Source organism: Scyliorhinus torazame, chromosome 19 (genome assembly GCF_047496885.1).
Source record: "Scyliorhinus torazame isolate Kashiwa2021f chromosome 19, sScyTor2.1, whole genome shotgun sequence".
In the NCBI taxonomy this organism is placed as follows: Eukaryota; Metazoa; Chordata; class Chondrichthyes; order Carcharhiniformes; family Scyliorhinidae; genus Scyliorhinus; species Scyliorhinus torazame.
The window spans coordinates 93875384-93893703 of NC_092725.1; the positions used below are offsets into that span (position 1 = coordinate 93875384).

General features: G+C 46.0%; 1 protein-coding gene across 16 annotated transcripts in view; it reads right to left on the reverse strand.

The window, feature by feature from the left end:
- mybpc1 (myosin binding protein C1) overlaps positions 1 to 18320 on the reverse strand; it is a 203378-nt gene that overhangs the window by 116928 nt on the left and 68130 nt on the right. For 15 of the 16 annotated variants that reach the window (XM_072484804.1, XM_072484802.1, XM_072484799.1 and 12 more), the window contains 5 exons: positions 11637 to 11651; positions 10047 to 10106; positions 6890 to 7056; positions 2801 to 2933; positions 613 to 737 (listed from right to left, as the gene is read on the reverse strand). In XM_072484804.1, coding sequence (XP_072340905.1) covers positions 613 to 737; positions 2801 to 2933; positions 6890 to 7056; positions 10047 to 10106; positions 11637 to 11651 — 500 coding nt within the window. The remainder of the gene's footprint in view (positions 1 to 612; positions 738 to 2800; positions 2934 to 6889; positions 7057 to 10046; positions 10107 to 11636; positions 11652 to 18320) is intronic. The other variant, XM_072484790.1, reaches the window with a different exon arrangement.

Here is an 18320-nt window from a genome sequence, read left to right on the forward strand (position 1 = left end):
CGTCCCGCCGGTAAGAGAGGTGGTTTGATTCTCGCCGGCGGGACAGGCATTCCAGCAGCGGGACTTCGGCCCATCGCGGGCTGGAGAATCGCCGGGAGTGGGCCAGCCAACCGGCGCGGCGCGATTCCCACCCCCGCCGAATATCCGGTGCCGGAGAATTCGGCAATCGGCGGGGGCGGGATTCACGCCAGCCCCCGGCGATTCTCCGACCTGGCGGGGGGTCGGAGAATCCCGCCTCTGTTGGCCATAAATATAAAATGGTCACTAAAAGATCCATGAGGGAATTCAGGAGAAACGTCTTTACATAGCGAGCGATGAGAATGTGGAACTTGCTACCACAGGCAATGGTTGAGAGGAATAGCATCAATACAATTAGGACAAAATTAGATAAATGCATGACTGAAAAGGAATGGAAGGATATGTTGTTGGTGTGAGATAAAGAAGGGTGCGAGGAGGTTCAAGTGGAGCATAATCATCGACATAGACCAGACAGAGTGAATGTCCCATCTTCTTGCTGTAAATTCTATGCCACTTAAAATCCAGGAAAGCAGCAAAAATGACTGACAAAGAACATAGAGGAATAGTACAGAATAGGTTTTGTGATTTATTTACCTTTGACAAACAATTCTGTTGTACACTTCTCATCCCCGGCCGATACCTGGTAAGCTGCGTCGTCTGCCATTGTGCAATTTTTGATTGTCAACATACGTAAGGTTCCCTTGTGTTCAAAGATGTATCTGTTAAAAATGACAAAAGATGACTTCACTGAACATGAACTCAACAGTTTAGTTTGCTGTGAGTTCATTTGGAACATTGACGTTTCAATTTCATCCCTCTCCTGAGCTTCCCACTCATATTGAAGTCAAAAGTGCTCAATCTAGCTTAACTCTCAAACTCCGTATCCTATCCATCAGCAAGATTTTCCCTTCTCACCTGGGCAACATCCCACCGCCTGATGTTCCTTTTCTGCCATCATTACTGAAACCATTGTCTCATTCACACTTGGTTACTTTGTCTTGCACTTATTTGTGGAATGTGGAAAACACTGACAATGCCTCTGTGGTGTTGGGTGCTCTGGTGCACAGATGAGTCAACACAGTTGTATGTGGTACAACTCTATTTTATTATAACTCTTATAATACAGTTCGTTCTGGATACTCTGCACGTGCTGTCTCCCTGAGTGTCCCCGGCTATAGCTGTGTCCTGGTTCTCCTCTGCCGCTCTTACTGACCACCAGGGGTTGTGTCTGTGCTTTTATATCTTTCTGTCATTGGTTGTGGTGTTGTGTGTTCTGATTTGTCTGTTGGTGTGTCTATCATGATGTGTGTGTTTGAATATCATGACAGCCTCAATAAAGCATACGGAAAGTTTGCCTTCATTAGACGGGGCATCGAGTATAAAAACTGGCAAATCATGCTACAGTTGTATAGAACCTTGGTAAGGCCGCACATGGAATATTGTGCACAATTCTGGTCGCCACACTACCAGAAGGGTGTGGAGACTTTGGAGAGGGTACATAGGAGGTTTACCAGGATGTTGCCTGGTTTGGAAGGTGTTAGCTATGCGGAGAGGCTGAATAGACTCGGACTGTTTTCATTAGAAAGACGGAGGTTGAGGAGTGACCTGATAGAGGTCTATAAGATTATGAGGGGCATGGATAGAGTGGATGGGCAGGCACTCTTTCCCAGGGTGGAGGGGTCAGTCACCAGGGGGCATAGGTTTAAGGTCCACGGGGCAAAGTTTAGAGGAGATGTGCGAGGCAGGTTTTTTACACAGAGGGTGGTGAGTGCCTGGAACGCGTTACCAGGGGAGGTTGTGGAAGCAGATACATTAACGACATTCAAAAGGCATCTCAACAAATACATGGATATAGAGGAATACGGCACTAGGAAGTGCTGAGGGCTTTGGCCAAGGGTGATATCATGACAGGTACAAGTTTGGAGGGCCGAAGGGCCTGTTCCTGTGCTGTATTGTTCTTTGGTCTCTTTGTTCGTTGTAGTTTCCCAAGTGAAGGTGTCAATGGGTCTTTTTGAACCACTGCAGTAGGAGTTTAATAGAATGGAATGTTGAACTAGACCACTCTCGACAGCTGTAGTCTGTGAGGTGATGTTGTTAGGTCAGGAATTCCATTATGTGGGCCCAGGGAGGCAGAAAAGCAGTGGTATTTGCCCAAGGCAGCGTGGGGTGTAGTGTAAATGGAAACTTGGAGCTGGTAGCATTCCCATGCAATTACTGCTGTTGATGGTTGAGGTTGCAGGGGAGGGAGATTCTGTGGAAATAAACTTCCAGACCAAATTCAACACATCCTTTCACAGCATCACAACATCTACCTTATTTAATCTGCAATTCACCCAAAATTCACGTTACTTGCATTTTATCCCACAGTACTGAGGGAGTGCTGCATTGTCAGGGATTCAGTCTTTCCAAAAAGACCTTAAACTGAGGCCCCCCCATTTGCCGGCTGCTTAAAATATCCCATGGCATAATTTCAAAGAAGACCATGTGCGGTCTCTCCAGTGATCTGGCCAATATTAAACTCTCAACCAACACCACTAAAAAACACAAATCTGGTCATTGTCTCATTGTTTTTTAATGGGTGCTTGCTATGTACAAATTGGTTGCTGCATTTCCTACAAGTGGCTACACTTACTTTAGTAGTTAAATAGCTGCAAAAGCAATTTTCGACATCTTAAGATTGTGAAAGTCAACATAGAAACACAAGTCTTTCTTTATATTCTGACTGAAAGTGAGATGGTTCAACATTAGCGCAGGGAATAGACTGTTAAGACAAAATACTTACTTAGGACTTGGCCGGATTTCTTGACCATTGCGATACCATTTTAGATCAACAGTTGGATCTGCCAAATCCACAACAAACCTTATCTTGTCACCTTTCTCTGCTTGGTACCCAGGATCTAGAATCTTCGCAAAAGCTTTGTGCATAATTGAAAGAAAAATTGATTAAAAAAACAAATGTGAAACAAAGAGGTGATTTGGATTGTTATCTAGATTTTATTTATGAGGGAAGACAATGAAATAAAATTTGATATGATCCAGTAGATCAAGCCATAATCAATCTGGAGTACTGCATCTAGTGCGGGGCACCACACTTTAGGAAACATGTGAAGGCATTAGAAAAATGTTGAAAGAATTCACAAATTTTACATTTACTTTTACACTTTTTATTGCTGTTGTTTAGGTGGGCTCTTCAGCTGCCTGCAATACCCCACAGATTGGCATCTAAAAGGGTTCCAGAACTTCAATTATGTAGATAGGAGAGGTTGAGATTGTTTCTCTTGGCCACGTGAGGGTTGAGAGGAAGTTTCATAGAGGCATTCAAAATCATTTCAAAAATATATATATTTATTAAAGTTTTTTAACACAATTTTTCTCCCTTACAAACAATAACCCCCCACCCCACCCCCCCCAACAAAATAACAAGAAATCGCATTGAGCGAGATATATACATGGCAAAATGGTATATTTACATAGCTTTGTACAATGGCTCTCTCCCGCACGTGCCAGTTTCCCCCACCCTTCATGTTATCTCTTGCTCATCCACCCCCCCAAGCAATCCCCCATTCCCCCCCCTCCCCCCCCCTTCCCAGGACGTCCCCCGTCCCCCCGTCCCTCCCCCACCCACCCCCCCTGGGTTGCTGCTGCTGCTGACCGACCTTCCTCTAACGCTCCGTGAGAAAGTCTAGGAAGGGTTGCCACCGCCTGTAGAACCCCTGCGCAGACCCTCTCAAGGCAAACTTAATCCTCCCAGCCATGTCGTTTATCCAGGCCTCCACGCTAGGGGGCTTCGCCTCCTTCCACATTAGCAAGCTCCTTCGCCGGGCTACTAGGGACGCAAAGGCCAGAATGCCGGCATCTTTCGCCTCCTGCACTCCCGGCTCATCTACTACTCCAAAAATTGCTAGCCTCCAGCTTGGCTTGACCCGGACTTTCACCACCTGGGATATTGCTCCCGCCACTCCTCTCCAGAACCCCTCCAGTGCCGGGCATGACCAAAACATATGGACATGGTTCGCCGGGCTCCCTGAGCACCTTCCACATCTGTCCTCTACCCCAAAGAACCTACTCAACCTCGCCCCTGTCAAGTGCGCTCTGTGGACCACCTTAAATTGTATCAGGCTGAGCCTGGCACACGAGGTGGAGGAATTAACCCTACCTAGGGCATCAGCCCACAGACCTTCCTCAATCTCCTCCCCCAGCTCCTCCTCCCATTTACCCTTCAGCTCCTCTACCACCGCTTCCCCCTCTTCTTTCATCTCCTGGTATATTGCCGACACCTTGCCCTCCCCGACCCATACACCCGAGATCACCCTATCTTGAATTTCTTGTACCGGGAGCAACGGGAATTCCCTCACCTGTCGCCTCACAAACGCCCTCACCTGCATATATCTAAAAGCATTTCCCGGGGGTATCTCAAACTTCTCCTCCAGTGCCCCTAGGCTCGCAAACGTCCCGTCAATGAACAGGTCCCCCATTCTTCTAATCCCTGCCCGATGCCAGCTCTGGAACCCCCCGTCCATCCTCCCCGGGACAAACCGGTGGTTACCCCTGATCGGGGACCACACCGAGGCTCCCATTGCACCCCTGTGCCGTCTCCACTGACCCCAGATCCTTAGCGTTGCTGCCACCACCGGACTCGTGGTGTACCTTGTCGGCGAGAGCGGCAGCGGTGCCGTCACCAACGCCCCCAGGCTCGTTCCTTTACAGGCCGCCATCTCCGTCCTCTTCCATGCCGCCCCCTCTCCCTCCATCACCCACTTGCGGATCATCGCCACATTTGCTGCCCAGTAGTAGCTCCCTAGGTTTGGCAGCGCCAACCCTCCTCGGTCCCTACTTCGTTCCAGGAACCCTCTCCTTACCCTCGGGGTCCTAATCGCCCACACAAACCCCATTATACTCCTACCTACTCTCTTGAAAAAGGCCTTGGTGATCACGATGGGAAGGCACTGAAACACAAACCGAAACCTCGGGAGGACCACCATTTTGACCGACTGCACTCTACCCGCCAGCGAGAGCGGTAACATGTCCCATCATTTGAAGTCCTCCTCCATTTGCTCCACCAACCTCATCAGATTCAGTTTATGTAGGGCCCCTCAACTCCTGGCTAGTTGGATCCCCAGATACTGAAAGCTCCCCTCCGCCCTCCTCAGGGGTATGTCCCCTATCCCTCTTTCTTGGTCCCCTGCCTGTAATACAAAAAGCTCGCTCTTCCCTACATTGAGCTTATAGCCCGAAAACTCCCCAAACTCCCTTAGAGTCTGCATGACCTCCACCATCCCCTCCATTGGATCCGCCACGTACAACAACAGGTCACCCGCATATAGCGACACCCGATGCTCTTCTCCCCCTCGGACCACCCCCCTCCATTTATTAGACTCCCTCAATGACATGGCCAATGGTTCGATCGCCAATGCAAACAACAGGGGGGACAGGGGGCATCCCTGCCTCGTTCCTCAGTACAGCCGAAAGTACTCCGACCTCCGCCGGTTCGTCACTACACTCGCCACCGGGGCTCTGTAAAGGAGCTTCATTCAAAATCATGAGGGGTCTGGACAGAATAAATAGGGGGAAATTGTTCCCATTGGTGAAAGGATTGAGAATCAGAGGAGTGAGGTTTAAGATAATGGTCAGGAGAAGCAATGGAGACACGAGCAAAATGGTTTCATGCAGTGAGTAATGAGAATCTGGAATGTGCCGCCTGAGAATGGATCAATCAAGGCATTTAAAAGGGAATTGGATTATTATCTGAAAAGGAAGAATGCACAGGGCTGTAGGGAGAAGGTGAAGGAGGATTACGAGGTAAATTGACCCTTTGGAGAGCCAGCACCATCATGACTGGCTGAATGGCCTCCATTTTATGATTTGGGGTTTATAATTAGTGGAATAGAACATTAGAGTAAAAGACATTGGGTCATGATTGAAGTACGATTTTGGGCTTCTTATAGAAAGAATACTTTTCATTTCTATTACTAAATTGGGCTGTTAATCTGCCAGCAGGACACCATAGATTAACATTGTAAATGGCTAGCTTCTGAGAGGGCAAGTAACCTACTCATTTTTAACTGACTACTGACCCGGTTTCCAATGGGTGGGCAGGGTTCATTGATCCTGATGGTTCCAATTAATACCAGAACTGAAACTCAATACCTTGCTACGCATACTCTCTGCAAAACTATGAAGGAACAGTGTTACAGTGAAAGACATTTAACAAGGGAATATTATGGTCAGGATCCGATTATTCTTGGTGAAGGTGTGAAAGAAATTGTCCAGCAATTAAGGACTTTAGTTATGTGGAGAGACTGGAGAATTTGGGAGCAGAGGCAGTTCAGGTAGGATTTAACAGAGATATGAAAGTTCTGAGGTGTTTTGATAGGACAAATAAGGAGAAGGTGTTTTCATTGGCAGGTGGGTCGTAACCAGAGGATACATGTTTAAAGTGATTGACAAAGGAACCAGAGGGGGAGATGAGGAGAAGTTTTATTTTTACGCAGTGAACTTTTGTCATGTGTAACATGTGCTGCCTGAAAGGACGGTGGATGTAGATTCAAAAGGGAATTGGAAAGATGATTGAAAAAGAACTGCAGGGTTTTAGGGAAACAGCAGGGTGTGGGGGGAGGAGGGATTGGGGAGTGGGGACTAAATTTGTTAACTCTTTCAAAGAGGTCATGATGGGCTGAATTGTCTCCTTCAGAGTTGTATTGTTCTATGATTCATTCATAGTGCATAAGTTCATAAGATATAGGAGCAGAATTAGGCCATTTGGCCTATCGAGTCTGCTCCGCCACTCTATCATGGCTGATAGGTTTCTCATCATAGTGGCAATGAAAAAATGAAGCTGAGCCTCTTATATCTGAGCTTTAAAGATACTTGCCGGCACTTTTTTTCTCTTCCCTCTTTATCCGCTTCAAGCGTTTCAGTAAACCCCTGAGGTCAGTGATTCCATGTTCAAAAGCTATTTTTTCATACTCGTTGGGTTGAGCATTTTTCAGCAGTTCCCAAACATCAAAATCAGGTTCCGTGCTTTCTTCCTTCATTTCCCTAACAATAAAAACAGGGTAAAAATACTAGTTTCAAATCCTTTGTTTCAGAGCCCTCCATGGCCTCGCTCCCTCTGTTTCTCTGTAACCTCCTCCAGCTGCTTAACCTTCTGAGATCTCTGCACTCCTCACATTCTAGCCTCTTGGGGATATATGATTATCATCACTCCACCAGTGGAGGCTGCACTTTAAGCTGCCTGAGCCCAAGACTCTGGCATTCCTGCCCTAAACCTCTCTCCCCCCTCTCTGCTTCTCTACGATGCTCCAAACCATCAGTCACCTATCGTAATGTTTCCACACATGACTCTGTGTAAAACGTATTTCAGAACACTCCTAGGAATATTTTGGCACTATGCAAAAATTCTTGTGCACGGATCTCCAAAAGATCACCGCCAGATTTGAAGGGCTGCATGGACTACACCTAGTCTGTGTTCTTTCTTGGCTATACGGCACTTTAGGAAAGCCCTAGCCTGTGCAAGATGCTACATGTGAGATGTTCTTTCCAGATCCAGTTCGGTGCTAAGGTGTATTTATAGGACAATCCATTGCAAGACAAATCCAGATTGTCCTTATAAAAGACCTTGGTTAGACTTCAGTTAGAATACTGTGTTCACTTTAGGTCTCTTCATTCATTGGGTGATATTGAGGTTTTAGAAGCGGTACAGAGGAAGGGCATCAGACTAATCCCGAGGTTGAAGCAAATTGATAGCCAAATAGGTTCAGTGGGCTGGAATCTTAAGCATCAGAGATGTGCAGATATTTTGCCATTCTTTCCTCGCTCTCAAATTGGCAAGATTATTTAAATGAGGCTGGGTGAAGTAGTGACTGGCTTTCTGTCATAGAACATAGAATACAGCGCAGTACAGGCCCTTCGGCCCACGATGTTGCACCGAAACAAAAGCCATCTAACCTACACTATACCATTATCATCCATATGTTTATCCAATAAACTTTTAAATGCCCTCAATGTTGGCGAGGTTCAAATCCTTTTTGATGTCACGTTAATGCTGATGGAAAATGATGGGCAAAATTCTCCATCTCACGACACCGCAAACACAAACCGTGCTCAGGAGACTGGCCAAAACTGAGGTCCATGCCCAGCGTCAATTCGGACACCATGTTCCAGTCCCACGCTGGTGGCGATAACAAGGTTTGGCCCTGCGCTGGCGGTGGCATGCAAAACCGGCATTTTGCATGTATTTACATATTATTAGCATGTTTGACCCAGTAGGCTCTGGGCCTCCGTGATGTAGCGGAGGGCTACTTGCTGACAGCTCCGTGGATTCGGGGTGTCCCCCTCAGGATCAGGGTGGCCTGGCATGCACCAGGTCCAGGTTCAGGAGATGATCGATGGCACACAAGTTTCCCTACAAGCACTGGCTCTTCAGGGGGTGCCCTTCATCAATAGGAAGAAGGGCTTCCACTCCCTGGATGTGCAGTTGGTGTGCAACCACCAGCTACACATCATGCATGTCTGCGCCCGATACCCAGTTGGGTGGTGAAGGGAGGGTAGAAGGCCGCTTGGAGGGCTGGGGTGGTAGATGTTCGTGTGGGGGCGGAAAAGTCTCGGGGGGGAGGGGGGGGCATTCGTGTCAGCTTTCCCGTGCTGTCCCATGTAGGTCATTGGCCTTCTTGCGACACTAGAGGCGAGTCCTCCTGGCCACGCTTTCCGAGCTGACGGTCACTGCCACTTGGTTTCAGGTGACACTGGCTGCCCTGTGGCTCACCCTCCGGGACCCTCAGGGGAACAGGGCATCCCTCCTGGCCTCCACAGCATCTAGGAGCGTCCCCAGGTCTGCGTCTCCAAATCTTGGGACAGGTTTTCACGGCACCATGGCTGTGAGCTGAGTGGGGCTGGCTGTGCAAGTGCTGTTTAAGTGCTGCCTGACCTTGTTAATGGGGGGCTGACGCACAGTTCTGGAAAATTGTCTGGCGAGCCTTCTTTTGCGGCGTGAAGCCCGTGGGGCCTCGTTAAGTGGACCAATTAATAGGCCGAGCGTCGGGAAGCCCGCGGCAGTTCCAGCTCGCTACCGCACTCAGAAATCCTTCCAGAGAATCGCTGTCTAAGTGTCATTAGATAGCGGTGGGGAGCTCACAGCAAAGTGATTAGCACTGCTGCCTACGTGCTGAGGACCCGGTTCGATCCCAGCCCTGGGTCACTGTCTGTGTGGAGTTTGCAGATTCTCCCCCACAACCCAGAGATGTGCCGGTTAGGTGGATCGGCCTGCTAAATTGCCCCTTAATTGGAAAAAATAATTGGATACTCTAAAAAATTTTTTTAAGTGAACTTAGAAATTTTCCACTGAATTCCACCCTTCAGTTTCCCAAGCGGAGGATCTCGTCCGATGTGTTAAAACTGACCCCTAACTTTACTAAAGGTAGAGAGGTGCATTAACAAAGCATTCTCTGAAAGGATATTTCCTCAGTTGATTTAAATCAGCTTTTTCTTTCTTAGTTCAATTCTGATGATGGGTTCATTGTCTGTCTTTGGACAATCTGTAACTTCTTTCCTTTTCATTTCTCTGAAGGCTCCCAGCGGAATTCCACGCAGGTCTTTGGGTGAGCTTGAACTTGATAATGATTAGATTTTAGCTACGACAATGGTATCGTAGTCATTTACACCTCTGAGACACAAGACCCCAGGGCTTGGACCCTGCTCCAGGTAGTCCCAAAGATCCGGCTTGGAATTTCAGGTTTACATCCATAAGACCATGAGACCATAGGATGGCAGCATACTCATGCCCAGTTGGTGTGGATGCCCCCTCCACCTGTCATTGTATGTGTAATGGGATCCCATTAACCCTCGCTAAATTCCTTTTCAACAGTTGTGGTTTCTTATGGCCGTGGAAGGTGTGTTCACATTGCTGACTGTTAAATCAGCTCACAAATCCTTCCATAGCTTCACACCATTCTTCAAATTAAAAAAAAAATTCCAAAATATTAGGGTCACCAAAGTAACATATATAGTGTACTGACACTGAAATACCTTACCGGTGTTTTAGCAATCCGCTGAAATCAAGTTCTCCTGCATCATCTTGACCATCACCGCCACTTTTAACAGAGAAAGGAAAAAGATTGAGGCTTTTTAGAATCAGGTCAAAGAGAAATCGTAATAAGAATAAATAAAAGGAAGACTGATTTCCATCTGCTCCATCCCATCTCAGTTGGTACGCACTTAGCGTGCTAAAGAGAAAATTAAATAGCAGATTCTAAGGTTAACGTGACTGCCAACATCTTCAAGTTCACACAATGCAAAAATCACAAAACAAAAAGAGCACGTGGCTGATTAATTATTCAAATTGAAATTAAATTCTAAATTAGACAAGCTGCACTGCTCCCAAAACCGTCTTGAGTCTCAAGGTGTTCTTCAACTCTTGGAATCCAGTCGTTTAAATAAAATAACTTTCCAAAACATAAATGAAAGTATTTTTAATCACCGTGCATTCCACATGTTGTGCCTGTTCAGATTTCGAGAATTAGCATGGCATGCACACTTACAGAAATATGGAACATCATTATCCTACACCTCACGTAGTTCATGGAACATTCATTTGATACTTGTGAACTCTCTTTTGTTTTGAGGGACTAATTGTTTCTGGTAATGTGATGGACCATACATTTTAATTATGGTAATCAATGGTCCAGGGATTGAGAAGGTGCCTGAATCAGTCAAGCCAAGGTTTGAACCCATGAACCACTTGGGTGGATTGTCATGATGTCCATTTGCAGATCATCCACGGAAATTCATGACATTTTCACTGACAATCATGAATGATCTTTGATCGATTCAAAGACCCAACACCCGCAACCAAGAAATACCTTAAAGCAATCAAGAACAGCATTCAGCAAACTGGCCACAGCATCACACTGTGCCCCATGTGTTAATTGGTATAGTATGATAAGTGGTCATAAGAGTGATGAGACAATAATTACATTAATTCTGGTGTATAAGTTACATCTGTTTTTCAGAACTTCCACATATCAGAAGAAAGTAATATACAAGAGCTTATCATGTGAACGAGTGTGGGGCAGTTGCTTAGAATTCAGACTTTCTAAGGATTAAACTTTAAAAAAAGAGATTAGTGAGATTAGTGAACCAACCCACTTACTGACCAATGAAGATTTACGATCAGAAAGCTGCTCAGAACAACACTGCTTGAAGTCGAAATTCACCAACACAGGGAATTGGAGCGCATGTGTTCAATATCGCAGTCAATGATCAAAGATTGCTTAGCGACAAGACAGGCAGCAAGATCTTGTCATTTTAAGAATCAAGAGTTGAGATGATTTGACGTCTGCTCACGACAGCAGCCGGCAATTTTGGGTTAATCTCCACACGGTGCGGCTAAGAATTCATTCAATTACACAGTGGTGGAAAGATCAGTTTGAATAAACAGTCCCTTTTGCCACCAATCCATTGAAAGGCAAGACACAAGATGCTGGTGGAATTGTTAAGTAAACTGAAGATTACATATAAAGTATATGTAGGTCTCTCTCATGCGAACCAGGCAAATAAGAGGGATAAGGAGTTTCTCCCCTTCTCCGAGGGTACCGTAACAGAATGATGAAAGACCTCCTTACCTTACTGGTGCAGCCCTATGATTGAAAGAAGACAAAATAATAGATATCTCAGAGATGAACTTGCAGGTTATGTAGGTGACCAAAGAAATAAAGTTATTCGAGGCCATTAAATGCAATCAGGCACATGGGCTAGCACTGTTAAACAAGAACCACCCACTCAGCAGCCAAAAACTATACAGATACTGAGTAACAATGGATGAAGTAAACATTGTAAACATTGTAAGAGAGGAAATGTTAGAGTGTTTGACATCTGATAATTGCCCGCCATGGATGAAATATATCCCAGTTGCTAAAAGAAGCAAGCAAGGAAATTGTGGAAGCTCGGACCATCATATTTCAATCCCCCCTGACTACAGGAGTGGTGCCAGCAAATTGGAGGGCTGCCAACATCTTAAGTGGTTTAAAAAGAGTGGAAGGGATAATCTGTGTAATTATACACCAGTATCTTAACTTTGCTTGCGGACAAATTATTGCAATTCTGAGGGACAGTATAAACCTTCACTTAGAAACACATAGGCCAGAATCTTACCATATTTCTTCAAACCGTTGGTTCCAGTGAGAAAACCAGTGTGAATCCTGCCGGCGCCAGTGGGAAATCCCCTGGAATATTGAGCCACTGTAACAATTTTTTTCTAACCATGTAAATCACATCACGCTCGTGGTGACCTGCCAATGATTCGCTCCAGGACAACTTAATCTCTACAGTCAGTAGGGCGCTCTTTATAATAGCCTCCCCATCACTCCCCAGCGCATGTTCCAGATCCAGACCGGGGGATTGCTGCCGGGAAGCCAGCACCAAAATTCTGTGAGGAGTCCTGACCAAACTCCTGGATGGTGTGCAGCAGAGGCGGCACATCACATACCCGTGTTCCCGCAAACGTCCACCCGCCAAGGTCACTAACCCCGTTTGAGAGGTAGTTGCAACCTTAGTGAGTGCCAGCTCACTGCAGAACAGGATGGAGCAACAATGCCTCAAGAAGATGAATTACCTCCTTCGCACAGCCAGGGTAAATCTGCCGCCTCATGTCTCCCGCTGTACCGCTTCAAAGACCCTTCACAGCTCTACAGTGATCTCATACCCAGCCATATCACAGGTTCCCAACACCTATCATGCAGCCCTCACTCCCCCGCAACCCTCTCCCCCCAATCCCCATACTCCCCCGTGTAGCTAATCTGCTCCTCACATCCCCACGCCCACGCAAGACCCACGCATGCCAGACTTCATCGCCATCTGACCTGGCAGGACCCCCACCTACACTCTCCCCATCTGCCTGTTTGCAGGATAAACTCGAGCATAACTGCCATGAATTGTCACATCCAGTCGGAGACATGCCCGAGCTGAGATGCCTCATACCTTTTGAGAAAAGAGCCCCTGAATTAGCCAGTGATCTCAAGTATTGTTCGGACACCCTGGGCTGGTACACGATCAACCCCAGTCCCACTTGACCTGCAGTCGCAACGCAGGTGAAATTAGATTTTATATTAATATCAGTGGCTTTGGTTGAGTTAAATTGACCACAGTCACCAGATTTGTAAAATTTAAACACAAGTAACCTTTTATTATTAACAGTAATTCTAAATTAAACTGACAGAAAAATGTAACTGACTACATAATACCTGATTCCCAAACTCCGCCCACCCCTTTTTAACTATCCCCCTTTCTCTCTATACACACACAGACAAACAATGCAGGAAAAAGGGTGGTTGAGGTAAAGAAAATATAAGATAAAAGGATAAGGATCTTTGATTCAGATGGATATCTTCCAGTTAGTTTCTTTCTCAAGGTTAGGCCTTCAGTTCGGTAGTTTCTTTTCCTTCAGCTTGTAATTCACTGCAGACCCACGGAGACGGCAGGCAACTGACAACACAGAGAGTGAGAGACACTGCTCCTCTTCCTTCGAGGGTCTAGAGGCTTCTCTGCCAAAGTTGTCCATTTTCTCTGTACATTCAGGATTATTTAATGTTTACAGCAAAGATATGCCAGGCACTCATTGTTTTTAGAACAATAAAGCAGTTCTTTCAGCAAGGGAGAGAGAGAGTGTGTTCTTTCTCTTTCGAAGGTCTCATCACTTCCGACTATTGTCAAGCAGAACACTGTCCCCAGCCAACCCATCGGTTGCCAGTGAGCCAATCGAACGAGCAGTCCACAATGATGTGCGACACCCTCTGCGAGCTGTGTTAGAAGGACTAGTCTAGGCACTGGAACTGCATCTTCAGCAGCTTAATCGCCTGTTTGACCAACATGCTCATTTATGCATGCGCCTTGTTATAGCGAGTCTCAGTGGGCGTTTGTGGCCCCTGAACTGGCATTATCAGCCACCTCCTGAGGGGATACGTCCTGTACCCAAGGGCCATGCCTCCAGCTGGGATCTGCGAGTGCCCCAAGATGTTACTGTCATGAGAAACGGCACACACCTTGTGTGATACGTATCATGTGGTCACAGGTGATTTGGACATTGAGCGAGTGGTATCCCTTGTGGTCCATGAATGGTATGCATGCTGCCATGGAGACCACAGAGCCACGTGGGTGTAGTTGTTGACACCATGCATGGATCTTAGCAAGCCTTTTGGCAATGTCACATAACTGGCTGGTCAAAAAGGTAAAATCCCTTGAGATTACAAGGAAAGTGGCAAATTGAATCCAAAATTGCCTTACTGGCAGGAAGCAAAGGATAAAGGTTGGCGGGTCCTTTTGCTAGTGGAAGGCTGTTACCAGTGGGGTTCCGTAGGATTTGGTACTTTATCCTTTGTTGTTTTATAGTCTAGTTTAATGATCGGTAGGGGGCACCATTAAGAACTTTTTGAATGAGACAAAACTTTTCTGTATGGTTGACAGGAAAGAGGAAAAATGCCGGAAGATATCGGGTCAGTTTGGCAGAAGTGTGGGAAATAGAATTCAATGCAGATAAGTGTGAGGGCATGCATTTGGGAGATAAACAAGGCAAGGGAATTTACAATAAATGGGAGGATACTGAGTAGTGCAGGGGAACAGAGGGACCTTGGTCTTTAATAATGGTAGGACAGGTCAAGTAGGGTAAATAGCATGCTGTCCTTTATTAGCCAAGGAATAGAATGTAAGAGCAGGAAGGTTATGCTAGAGTGGTTTATAACACTAAAGAGACACCGCACGGTTCTGGCCAGCACATTACAGGAAAGAGATGACAATACCAGAGAGGTATGGAGGGGATTTATACGGATGTTGCCAGGAATGGAGAATTTTAGCTATGCGGAAAGATTGGATGTGCTGGGGTTGTTTTCCTTTGAACAGAGGATGCTGAGGGTGACTCAATTGAGGGATATGAAATTGAGGGACCTAGACAGAGTAAAAGGGACAACCTATTTCATCTGAACAGATGCCTAAGAGGGCACAGATTTAAAGTAATTGGTAGAAGCATTAAGGGAGCATTTTTTTCAGCCAGAGGATTGTAGGCTCTCGCTGTATGAAAGGGTAATGGTGGGAAAAGTTCTCACCACATTTAAAAAGTGCTAGGATGTATAGACAAAGGGCCTTGATCTACAGGGCTCCAGACCTGGTGCAAGGGAGATTGAATCAGGCTATGCAATCCATCATTGACCAGCAGGGGCATGATGGGCTGAATGGCCTCTTACTCTCCTAAATATCCTGTGATCTTTATGCTTTTCACAAAAAACAAAATCCACCCAACAGCCAAAATTCCCCCCACCCAACAACTAATGAAAATCTCTTCAGATCTTGCTGTAGATGGTTGCTCATCTGATTCTCACCCACTTTAGTAGCTGTTCTGTACCCAATTGCCTTTCACTGCTTTAGTGGAAGAGATGGAAACATCCTCACAACCAGCCTAATTGATTGGAAAGGATTCCTCATTTAACTTTCACTTGGTCCTTCCTGATTCCTCCTGCATTTGTTCAGCTTCACACCAAGAACATTTGGGAATTTATTTCTACTTCCTAGATCATCATATAATCCCTTTTCCAAAGTATCCCAACAACTCAGTTGCCAATGGGCAGTGACCCTTGTGATACTGGATAGGAGACCAAGATGTCGCTTCAAATTCAAATACATTCATACCACATGTCATGGTCTGGACATACCTGGGGAGGCGGTGGCTTAGTGGTATTGTCACTGGACCAGTAAACCTGAGGCCCAGAGTACTGTGGGGTCCCAGGTTCAAATCCCGCCACTTCAGATGTTGAAATTTGAATTCAACAAAAATCTGGAATTAAAAGTCTAGTGATGACCATGAATTGTCAATTGTTGTAAAAACCTATCTGGTTCACTAATGTCCTTTAGGGAACAAAATCTGTCATTCTTACCTGGTCTGGCCTCCATGTGAATCCAGACCCACAGCAATGTGCTTGACTCATAACTGCCCAATTAGGGATGGGCAATAAATGCTGGCACAACCTGCAATGCCAATGTCCCATGAACAAATTTTAAAAACCCCCTCCGTTTGCAATGTCAAAGAATTAGGGGCCGGCTCGAATGGAGAAATTCCGACCAAAAAAAGGCGATTCCGGGACCGGTGAAGGGCTAGCAGCTGCGCCGGCTGAAAGCGGACAGAGAATGGAGGTGTCCCTGACCGTAGATGCGCATGTCTGACGACCTGCAGCGGTTGCGCCGGCCATGCGCAGACACGACCCCATAGGCCACCCCGACCACCCCACACCAGTCCCCCCAGCCCTCGCGGAAGCCCCCCCCCCCACCCCCGACACAGTCCGCTGCCGCCATGCCGGGTTCCCGACTACTGAGACCACAAGTGTCCCACGCCATTGGAACTCAGCCTATCGGGGTGGAGCATCACGGAAGGGCCTGTCGATGACGCGTCAATGCTATTGCAATGCCGCGTGGTGCATGATGCGATTACACCATTTCCGAGGGGGAGGAGCATGGCTGACCGCCGTCAAACCAGCGCAAGCCCCGATTTGAGCGTCAGAGTCAATTCTCTGCCTGATCGCCGATTAAAATATCGGCGTTGGGCAATGGTGAATCCAGCCCTAGATTTTTCTGAATGATTTCCAATTCCATTTTGTTGAATTTTGACCGTAAGAAATCATATATCCTTCAACATCACCTGGCAAGATTGAAGTTCTAGTTGGGCACTGATACATCGTTGTCATGCTGCAGTACTTACTTCAGACATCTCTTCAGGTCTTGAGTCTACATCTTTGTGCCTGTCTACTTTACCAGATAATGTATCCCAGAATGCCACACCTTCCAAGGATCATCGAATTGTGCAATAGCTGGAATCTTCATTTTTACATTAATTGCACCTATTTCTTGAAACAATTATCTCAACACTTCTGAGTAAAATCATTAGCTTCGGACCCTTTTCAGCGGCCATTACTGCTCTTGTAAATGGATTTGATCCACTAGAGGTCCACGTGTTCTGCTGTCGTCCCTATGGTTACTATGTCACTTCCGGGTACCAAGACGCCGCCAATATTTATTCCACCCTCTCTGATGGCCACCAGACCGAGTGTCTGTGACTGATTCTCCAGAACTGAAGCCAGTGAGGACTGAAATTGGGAAGCCGGGGACAGTAGAAATCTTGGGCTCTCTCTCAAAAGACTGTGGTCAATTGAAATTTTCAAGACTGTGCTTGATAGATTAATGGGTATTGAAGCATAAGAATATAAGAATTAGGAGTAGACCACTCGCTCTGTTGAGGCCGCTCTACCATTTAGTAGGATCATGGCTGATTTTCTTCCCCAACTCTTCTTTCCTGCCAGATCCCCAGATCTCTTGATTACCTGAGAGAAGAAAAATCTGTCTATTTCATCCTTGAATATATTCAACAATGAGGTATTCACAAGCCTTTGGAGTAGACAACTCCAAAGATTCACAACACTCCGAGTGAAGAAATTTCTTCTCATCTATATGATCGACCTCTTATCCTGAGACTTTGACTCAATGTTCAAGATTTTCCAACCAGGGGAAACAACCTCTCAATTTCTACTGTGTGAATCCCAATTGATCAATTTGAAATGAAGATGGCGAACTCGAATTGAGCTACAGATCAGCCGTGATCTAATGGAATGGTGGAACTGGCCTTTGGGGCAGAATGGCCTCCTTCTGTTCCTATGTGCTTGTATAAGGACTCGTACAAAAGTTTGGTGACTTTGTAGACTCCCTCTTTTTTTCAGATGTTACAGAAAGGAACTTAAACATCAAAGCCTCTTTCCTTCGACAGTTGCTTGACAATCTAGGTGCTAACCACAGTGATATTCATGTGGCTGTCAATCACCAAACAAAATATACCAAATTCAAAACCTTCACAATAAAGTTGCCTTTACTGTCTCCGAGCATGGAATCTCTTAAAGGAAACATTCCCTTACATCTGATTCACCCAGAAACACAACATGCAATTTTGTTTTAAACTTGCGGGGGTTTCTGCTGGAGGCAGATAGATCCAGATGACATGTAGCGTGCAAACAGTCATCTACAAGGTTTTTTGATAAAGGAGAAACTGTATCCACTGGTGGGTACCTGAGGACACAGATTTAAGATGAAAGGAACCAGAGGAAATACGAGGAGATTTTATTCTAACGCAGTGAGATGTTGCGATCTAGAATATGCTGCCTGAAAGGGAATTCAATAATCACCTTCAAAGGGGAATTAGATAAATACTTGAAAAATATATAGAGGTGAATAGTATAGATACATTAAAGGGGAAGTTGAATGTGAGGGAGAAAGGAATAGAA